This window comes from Orcinus orca, chromosome 7 (assembly GCF_937001465.1).
Source record: "Orcinus orca chromosome 7, mOrcOrc1.1, whole genome shotgun sequence".
NCBI classification, from domain to species: Eukaryota; Metazoa; Chordata; class Mammalia; order Artiodactyla; family Delphinidae; genus Orcinus; species Orcinus orca.
In genome coordinates this window covers 99770723-99780183 of record NC_064565.1, presented here as the reverse complement: position 1 = coordinate 99780183, position 9461 = coordinate 99770723, and the positions used below count along the sequence as shown (strand labels likewise).

Here is a 9461-nt window from a genome sequence, read left to right as displayed (position 1 = left end):
TTAATCCATTCACATTTAAGGTAATTATCAATATGTATCTTCCTATTACCATTTATTAATTGTTATGGGTTTGGTTTTTTTTTGTTTTTTTGCAGTACGCGGGCCTCTCACTGTCGTGGCCTCTCCTGTTGTGGAGCACAGGCTCCGGACGCGCAGGCTCAGTGGCCATGGCTCACAGGCCTAGCCGCTCCGTGGCATGTGGGATCTTCCCGGACCGGGGCTCGAACCCGTGTCCCCTGCATCGGCAGGCGGACTCTCAACCACTGTGCCACCAGGGAAGCCCTGATCCTTCATTTTTAAAAATACTCTTTGGAAATAAAGAAGGATCAAATTAGTAATACTAATACAACACATATGTGCCCTGTGTTACATTTCTATTAGATGGTGCTGCTCTAATCCAGGGGTTAGCAAACTATGATCTGTGGGCCAAACCCTGCTCTCTGCCTGTTTTTGTATGGCCTGTGAGCCAAGTACAGTTTTTATGTTTTTAAATGGTTGAAAATAATAGTCATTTGCGACACATGAAAATTATGAGAAGCTCAAAATTGTGTCCGTAACAGAATTTTATTGGAAAAGAGCCACAGTCACTTGTTCCGGATTATCTAATGGTTGATTTTGCACCACAGAAGCAGAGCTGAGTAGTTCCAACACAGACATCCTGGCTCATAGAGCCCAAAGTAATTACTATCTGGCTATTTATAGAAAAAGCTTGTCAACCCCTGCTCTAAACCCTCAGCTTACTGTATTTTTTTCATAGAACATAGAACTATTGCCTCTCCTGTTACATGATAACTTTGGCAAAGGCGTGTACTTTCTTCTTTTCTTTGGTGATTTGCTGCCAGCACCTAGAAAACAGTGCCTGGCACACATGAGGTGCTCTATAAATATTTGTTGAATCAATACATTTTACAAATCTAGATTTCGGGTCCTGTGTAGGAAGCACCTCGTTAATTAAAGAACATGAATCACCACTACTACAGCCTACTGTCTGTTTCTCAGTAGGTTAAGCTACGGTTAATTAAGACCCAAGCAAACCCACACATAATGAAAGGAAATGCTGACACATGCCTGGTAACCCGCCGGGCTTGGAGACAGAGACCAACACTGTGGTAATGACCAGAGGAACATAGCCTTTCCAAAAAAGTGCCTCATTTTATTTTAATAAATTCCATGATTTTGAATGCATTTTTGGCCCCTCTTACAGAGGAGAGGTGAAGCTGTCCCAGTTATCAAAAAATTCAAATCTGCTCTTCTTCAGCGGACTGCCTGTCAATGTGCTCTCGTCCAGTGTGTCTCCCGTGTCCTGGGAACCACTTCCTGGGTCAAATGACTCCGCTGCCTCCAGGAGCTCCATATCGCTTCCGTCTTCCTCAAAGGACTTCTGGAAAAAGTCATAGATCTTCTGCTGCTTTGGGTCCTTCACCAGAGGAAGAAAAGACAAAGACATCAGCACCCAGGCACCAACACTGACATTCTCTCCACCACTGTGGGACCAGCTCAGTAAACTATCACTCAAGCAGCCTCACTGCCTTTGTGTCTGGCTTCTTAGCTTCTCTGCTGCTTGCTGGGTAAAGAAGGAAAAACAGAAAACGAACGGTTGTGAAAGCGACACAGGACCTGCTCTCACACTAATTTATGTTGGGAATGTTTTCTCCCTTCTAACTTTACAAATCAGTATTTCAATATTGAAACAGCTCCCAAGCCTTTCTCCACTAAGAGGTTAGTTAGCCTGTAATTCAACTCCCGAATTGGTGTGTTCAGCCATGGCTTATACCTAATTCTCTGAGTGGTTATAAAACACACACTTAACATATTGATAAGTAGATACAAGTACCTGATTCTGACTACCCTAAAGTTACAAATGATCAAAATGCCCTCCAACTGCATCTGTGCATTGACAACGATGGTGTAGTGCTAAAATCACACCCAGCTGTTATGACCACGGCAGATGACGGGCTTGCTCTCACCCCTTTGCTGATCTCTCCTCTGTCTAAATTCCTAACCCTGGCCATCATTCAACCCACAGGCACATATTCAGTATCTCCACTGACCTCCCACAGGTCCATAAAACTAAACCTGTCTAAAAACCACAACCATCTGTCATCTCACTCCTACATCCCCAAAGCAGGTCCTGTTCCCTAGTTTTGATGGTCTCGCACTGTTCTCATAGTACCCCTAGCTTGCAATCACCAGGGCATCCTGACTCCGGATCTCACCCATCAAACTGCATCAGGTTGGTTTCTCCGTCTGTTCCCTCCCAGATACTTCGCAGGCAGGCTCTTTACTTGGGCCACATTGCTTTGTACCTGCCTGAATCTGAAATGGCTTCACTGCACTTCCCACCTCAGGCCTCTTCCCACGTCAACTGCTCACCGGTCTTTTCCAGGCTAATTTTTCCCTACAGACTATCCTCTAACAAGATTTTCCTGTCACATCATTGGGCACCCCTGTGCCTACCTCATCGAGTCTAATGCTGCTTCCCTGGCTTTCCAGGCCCTTTGGAGTCAGGTCTCAACCTAACTGGCCACTATTTCTTTGCTTTCACAGAAGCCCTCCACACTAGCGAAGTTCTTGAAAACTGATCCTGCAAGGACTCTAGATTATTCAATAATCTGTACCCTACATTCTCTCGCCTTTCAGGATCCTAGCTATTCAGATGGGAAGTGACATTAAAGGTCATTAAGGTCAGCCCCACACCAGCCGCATGTCCTCCTCTGTGATATCAGCTTTTGTCTGAGCAACTGCAAGGTCGAGGAAATGCCGCCCACGAGGCAGCCTACTCCAGGTAGAAACAGCTGTCCATGTGCATTTGAGGACGTGATGGCAACGCTATGTGCTAACTTGGAGCACGCATAATTGAAGGGAAGCAAGTTCCAAGATCAGACAGTATTTCACTTCCCTTCCCAGCAGGCAGGCAGACATGACCTCTTCTGCTTTTGGCTCCTATACAGGAGGCAACACTTTCTTTTCCTAATAGTTGATACAGTTTTCAGCCCTATTTTAATTTTTTTTAAGTGATATAATTATTAATCAAAATAAATATTGATAAACTCCATTTGTACTTTAGGCAGAAATTCTGTTTTTTTTATTAATTTATTTTTGGCTGCATCGGGTCTTTGTTGCTGTGCGTGGGCTTTCTCTAGTCGTGGAGAGCGGGGGCTACTCTTTGTTGTGGTGCGCGGGCTTCTCGTTGTGGTGGCTTCCCTTGTGGTGGAGCACGGGCTCTAGGCGCACAGGCTTCAGGAGTTGCGGCTCGCGGGCTCTAGAGCACAGGCTCAGTTAGTTGTGGCTCGTGGGCTCCAGAGCACAGGCTCAGTTAGTTGTGGTGCACAGGCTCAGTAGTTGGGGCTCGCGGGCTGTAGAGCACAAGCTCAGCAGTTGTGGCGCATGGGCTTAGTTGCTCTGCGGCATGTGGGATCCTCCCGGACTAGGGCTTGAACCCGTGTCCCCTGCACTGGCAGGCGGATTCTGCGCCACCAGGGAAGTCCCTAGGCAGAAATTCCTAACTAATTCAAAGCAACTGAGGGTCAGGCCAGTATAAATAAATGAGTTATAAATAAACCTATTCTCATTAGTTGAGAAGCCTTTAAAAATAAGGCTCTTTCTTTTCAAAGGGCACATAACAACCAAGGCTCTGTCAAAACAGTCACCATTCAACTGAATTAGACAGTTCTTCAAAAAGTTTAAAAGGAAGGTTGTCTTAAAATTGGCTTATTAATTATAAGGATAGTTTATACCCTGTGTTTAAAAATATGATCTCCCCTGAGTCTTATTTATCCCAATAATTACACTACGAAGAAAGAATTTAGTTGCAAGCAAATGTAAATGAAAGATTATATCCTCAGACAAGTCTTAGCATCACCTACAAGATCGTGTGGACCTGACAGCTTCTGATGCTCGGCAATTCCACAGGAAGGAGGCGGCATGTCAGCTTCCTGAAGCGCAGGGCCGCCTTTCTACACGAGGCTCAGACCTCTGTCCATGCTCTCATTAGAAATAACCCCCCAGGGGTCCCCCTCCATCAGACAGGACCTCCCAAGTTCTCACGTTCCTTGTCAACCACCCGAGCAGGTGAAAGAAGACCAGCCTTTGGGAGTCTTTGCACCTCTGGCTCCTCTACCTTGCTTCACTGAAATGGAGGGGGAAGGGCTGTGGCAGCCATGGGGCTGGAGAGCTAGGCCAGGGCAGGCCTGCTGGGCCCTGGGCTGCCCTCTCCAGAGGCAAACAGGCCTCCTCTCAGCACCTCTGACAAGGCCCCACCTGGTCACGGAAGGATGCTCACAGGATCTTACTCTCCTTGACAGTAAGAGGGGCCGTCGCACAGGGAATGCTGGCTGAGTCTGGAAGCCTTCCGCCTGGGCTGGCTTCACGTGACCCATGACTGCGGGAGAGTCTTGCTGCTCCGCAAGTCTCTGCTCACCCCTTTATAAAATGGGGAGTCACTGAGGATAAGGTGCAGCAACAGAGGGGAAAATATGCTACACAGAAGCAACACCCTATGTGAAACACTCCCCATTCTGCGCTGGGGATGTGTTTGGGTGCTGTTGCTATGTACTTTTTGCAACAATTCAGCTGTTGCCATGGGGCGTTTTCTGTCCTTTTCTAATGGCCTGATGGAAGAGGCAGCATTTGGAGGCCGTGGTTTTTGAGGAGGGCATGTCAGAAGCAGCAGGAGTTAATGCCAGCACTTCTCCATAAACAGACGCACACACACAGATTGACCCGAGAACGAATGCAACCATCATTTTAGCTCCCCAGCTGGGGGAGGTCCCCAGGAGTGATTCACACCTTCCCGCTCAGGACCTCTGGACACCCCAGTGGCAGGGAGCCACATGCTGGTGTTACCTTGTAGAAATAATCTGCAGCTTCTGTCATTTCTGAAAAATTGGTCTCAGAAAGCCCGGCTTCACCCAGAACTTTAATCTTCTCTTGAATCAGGGGCCTGTTGGGGAGAAATGAGCTGCAGTGGAAACAACCTGCACAGAACCAGCAGACTGATTATAGCGAGACCAGCCCCTGTCCTTATGAGACACGCTCACTGTTTCACATCTCTCCATCTCTTCAGGCACAAACGCCCATCCTGAAATACTGACCTCCTCTCTATTGTAAACCAACCAACTCAGGGCTCACATCGTCAGGCTCAAAATTCTTTCTACTGGAAGATGTGTAGGAAATAAATGCTACTGCAACAAAAATTTGAACCTGGCACTGTTATGAGCTGCTCAGTTAACAAATCCATTAACAGAAAGGGAAGTAGGGGCAACCCACACGCAAAATAAAGGTAAGATGCCTTAGTCATAATGCTGGAAACAGAGATAGGTAGTGGAAACTAATAAGATAATCAAGAAACAATATGAGGAAGGAGGAAATGGAACTGGGGAGGGAGCATTTGGGGAGTTTTGGCCTAAGTGATGGACATGAAACCCCAGAGTTAAAAATCTGACCCCATCTCTGCTAAGGAAGCACTACACGGCCCAGCAGCAGCACTGTAAGACGTGGCCTTACGGAACCAGCACACCTCCCAAGGGGCCAGGGGGGCAGTCTCCCTGACTCAGCAAACACCTTCACGTCTGGGAACAGAGTGTATTACAAACAAAATTCCACCTACATTGCATCCCAATAAGTTCTCCTCCCTTGTCTCAGGTCAGTGGGAAGGAGCCACATCCCCTTATTCCTACAGGATTTCCTCATGCCTCCTGCAGCCACCAGTTAACACTATGCAGGAGGTCAAACAGGGTCATGAGGAAAGGGGGAGCGCACTACTAGCAGGTCTTCTGTGTGGATCCCTGGAAACCTGCCCCAAAGCAGAGGCTCTTAGGGAGCAAAGGAAATACGTCATCGGTGTCGACCCAACTGCCGGGCCAGCCAGGGGCCTCACCAAAGGTAGTCATCAGCCGTGCCTCTTGCCACCAGGTAGTGGATGCCCACAGAGCTCGACTGCCCGATGCGGTGCACCCGGTCCTCAGCCTGCATCAGCACCTGCGGGGCGGGGATCGGGACGCATGTCGGTCAAGGCTGGAAGCTGCTCAGCCCACCACAGCAGGTGGCCTCTTGCCCCGGAGCCTCACCACAACCCTTCCTCCTCACTGCGTGTCACGCGGCAGGGGGCCTGCAAGCCTCTGTCCACAAACGGTCTGTCATCTGACAAAAGGGAGAAGCAAGCACAATACTGGTCAGCAGGGGGGACCTCGATCTGCAGCTGGGTAGCTGTGGATGACCCTTCAGGGCCGGGCCAGCTGCTGGGCGCTGCAGAGGGAGAGCCAATTTCAGCTCTGCCACCAGCTGTGACGAAGGAGACCCGACACACTGCCACTCTTCCTCCATGGAATGAAAAGTTATCTTCTAAATAGATAGAGATACTGCGCCCAGGGAGAGGCCATATATGATCAGGGGGTAGGGTGGCTTTTTTATACGGTGGAAAAACCCTACAACGAATAATGAAAACCAAGAACATGGTTTCCATTATAAAATGCCTTCACGCTCTAAGCCCAGCCATCGTTACAGCCGTCGCCGACGTGTGGTTGATGAGAGCCACACTGGTCAGAACATCAGAAGGGAAAGAACTTCTTTCTGGAGTTGAGGAGAAAACTTTGAGTCCAAACAAATGTCTTCCATCTGCTGCCACAGCTGATCAGATAAGGCCAGTGGGCACCCTGGGCGTGTTCAGGGAATACCGACCGCAGTCGCCCTATTGTGGCCCCACAGGTAATGTGGCTCCCGGGGGTGGTTGATAAAAAGGGGCTGAGGCTGGGAAGCCAGAGGCCTGAGGCCAGGGCTGCCACGTGCTCCCCTTAAGTGACAGCTATGCTCTTGAGCTCTCTGTGCTCCAATTTCTTCATGGAGACACGGATCATGAGACTCCTAAAACTTCAATCTTCCCATTGGTAATAAGATGGTCGATAAGCCTACTACTTAGCAGGTTGTTGTGAAGACCTAATAGCTGGCCAATGGATGTGCAAAGTATAAGCGTGTTTATCAGGCCTAACAGAAACAGAGGGAAGATGACGCAGGCACCAGGGGCAGCGCACAGAAGCCCCACTCGCCATCCCCGCCCCCCCCCCCCCCGCCCCAATGGCTCTCTCTGCCAGCAGCCAGGAGTACGCCCCTCACCCCTGGGTTCCAAAACAGCTCCGCAAACACCACCAGGTCAGCCGAGGAGAAGGTGAGGCCCATGTTGGCGGCGGTGATGGACAGCACGGCCACGGCGGGCCCCTCCGACAGCTGGAACTGCTGGCACAGGTCCTCACGGTCGGCCGAGGAGGTGGAGCCATCGATGCGGATGTGCTTCACACGCTGCGGGAACAGGAGAGGGAAGCAAGGTGGGCGCAGGTGCGGGGCCTCGGCGGCACAGCTCCAGGGACACAGCCCCGCGCTGCTCTGGCCCCAAGCCGGGTGGAGCATCAAGCTCGCCACTCCGTACTGCTTTCCGAGCTTCTTTCCTGGTCTTTCCTTTCCTTTCATAATTGAAACTTGTGTTGAGATAACTGTAGGCTCGCATGTAGTTTAAGCAATAATACAGAGAAGGATTCCTCGTATGATTTGCCCAGTTTTCTCCACTGGGAATATTGGTAAAACTATAGCATAATATCACACCCAGGATACTGACTTTGATACAATCCACTGACCTTATCCAGATTTCCCCAGTTTTACTTAAACTCCTGGGCGTGTGTGTTCCATACAACTTTATCTCGAACGTGGGTTTTCACGTATCTGCCTTCACAGTCGAGACAGTGAACAGTTCTAACCGCACAGGGATGCTCTGTAGCCCATTTAGAGCCCTGCCCGCCTCCCTCCTGCTTCCCCCTCACCCACCCAGTCCCTACTAATCTGTCTTATAATTTTTTTTTTTTGCGGTACGCGGGCCTCTCACTGCTGTGGCCTCTCCCGTTGCGGAGCACAGGCTCCGGACGCGCAGGCTCAGCAGCCATGGCTCACGGGCCCAGCCGCTCCGCGGCATGTGGGATCTTCCCGGACCAGGGCACGAACCCGTGTCCCCTGCATCGGCAGGCAGACTCTAAACCACTGCGCCACCAGGGAAGCCCTGTCCTGCATTTCTAAAATGTTCCATTTAAGGAACATTTATAAATGGAGTCAAACACTGTGCAACCTTTGGGGCTGGGCTCTTTTCACTCAGCATCACTGCCCGGAGAGTCACCCCTGTCGTTGCATGTACAGTTGGTTCACACACACCTGTAGCTCATTCCTTCTCATTGCTGAGCAGTGTTCTGTGGCAGGGATGTACCATGGTTACCTATTCACCTTGGGCAGGACATGTGGGTTGGTCCAGCTTTGCACTACTACAAATAAAGCTGCCCTGAACATTGGTGTACAAGTGAATGTAACTTTTCACTCCTCTGGGACAACTGCCCTGAAATCAACTGCTGAGTTGTATCTGATAGTTGCATGCTTAGCTCAGCTTATTTTCTTTAAAAAAACAATTTTTTTATTTGCAATTAAAAATTTAATTTTAATATATATATATTAAATGCTTTATAACCTTATGTAGTTATGTCTTGTTATTCACAGTAGTTATGTTCTATATAGTCATTATTATAAAATCTGAATTAGCAAATCCTGGATAATTTCCCCTGGGGAAACACAGGATTAGGTTCCTGAGATCAGCTTATTTTAAGTGGTATTTATTGTTTTCTAATGATAAAGACAGACATTATGAGGAAAATAAATTACCGATCTATTTTTTCCCATCACTCTTTTCTCAATGTGTTTGCTACATCTTTTAAATAAAAAGTTCTATATCTTGCTTTTCTCTGACAAACATTATATTGTAAATAAACTAAATTATTAAAGTGTTTTCTAAAACATGATTTTTAATGGCTGTGTAATAGTTCATTATGCAACAATAGTATACTTTAACCATTTATCTATTTCCTCACATTTGGGTGGGTTTCCACTTGTCACTAAAAAAGGATGGGCTGTCTGCATGTCTCAACTAAGAAGTCCGCATGCTACAACTAAAAGATCCCACATGCCGCAACAAAGATCTCGCATGCTGCAACTAAGACCTAACGCAGCCAAAATAAATAAATTAAAAAAAAAAAAAAGGATGGGTTGGCAAATGTCCACCAACAGGTGAGTGGATAAAGTGTGGTACATGCATACAATGGAATATTACTCAGCAATAGAAAGGAATGAACTGTTGATACATGCAGTAACATGTATGAATCTCAAAATACGTTGAGTGAGAGAAATCAGATTAAAAAAAAAAAGGAGTACACACTGTATGATCCTGTATGATTCCACATTTATATAAGGCTCCAAAAATGCGAACTAATCTACAGTGACAGAGAGCAGATCAGTGGTGGCCTAGAGATGGGAGGATGGGGAGAAACGGGGATTACAAAGGACAGGAGGAAACTTCTGGGGCTGACGGATATATTCACTACTGTGTGGCTGTTAGCAAGACTGGCGCCATCTTGGGCCCGTGCAGTTCCTCCTGTCCT

General features: G+C 48.0%; 1 protein-coding gene across 7 annotated transcripts in view; it reads right to left on the bottom strand.

The window, feature by feature from the left end:
• Nucleotides 1–1129: 1129 nt before the first annotated feature.
• Nucleotides 1130–9461, bottom strand: part of SMARCAL1 (SWI/SNF related, matrix associated, actin dependent regulator of chromatin, subfamily a like 1) — a 52621-nt gene continuing 44289 nt past the window's right edge. For 4 of the 7 annotated variants that reach the window (XM_033427990.2, XM_033427977.2, XM_033427981.2 and 1 more), the window contains 4 exons: nucleotides 7111–7293; nucleotides 5879–5979; nucleotides 4846–4942; nucleotides 1130–1417 (listed from right to left, as the gene is read on the bottom strand). In XM_033427990.2, coding sequence (XP_033283881.1) covers nucleotides 1199–1417; nucleotides 4846–4942; nucleotides 5879–5979; nucleotides 7111–7293 — 600 coding nt within the window. In that variant the 3' untranslated portion in view covers nucleotides 1130–1198. Of the gene's footprint in view, nucleotides 1418–4845; nucleotides 6142–7110; nucleotides 7294–9461 lie in introns of those variants that run through there. The other 3 variants (XM_033427986.2, XR_004483259.2, XM_049711891.1) reach the window with 3 other exon arrangements.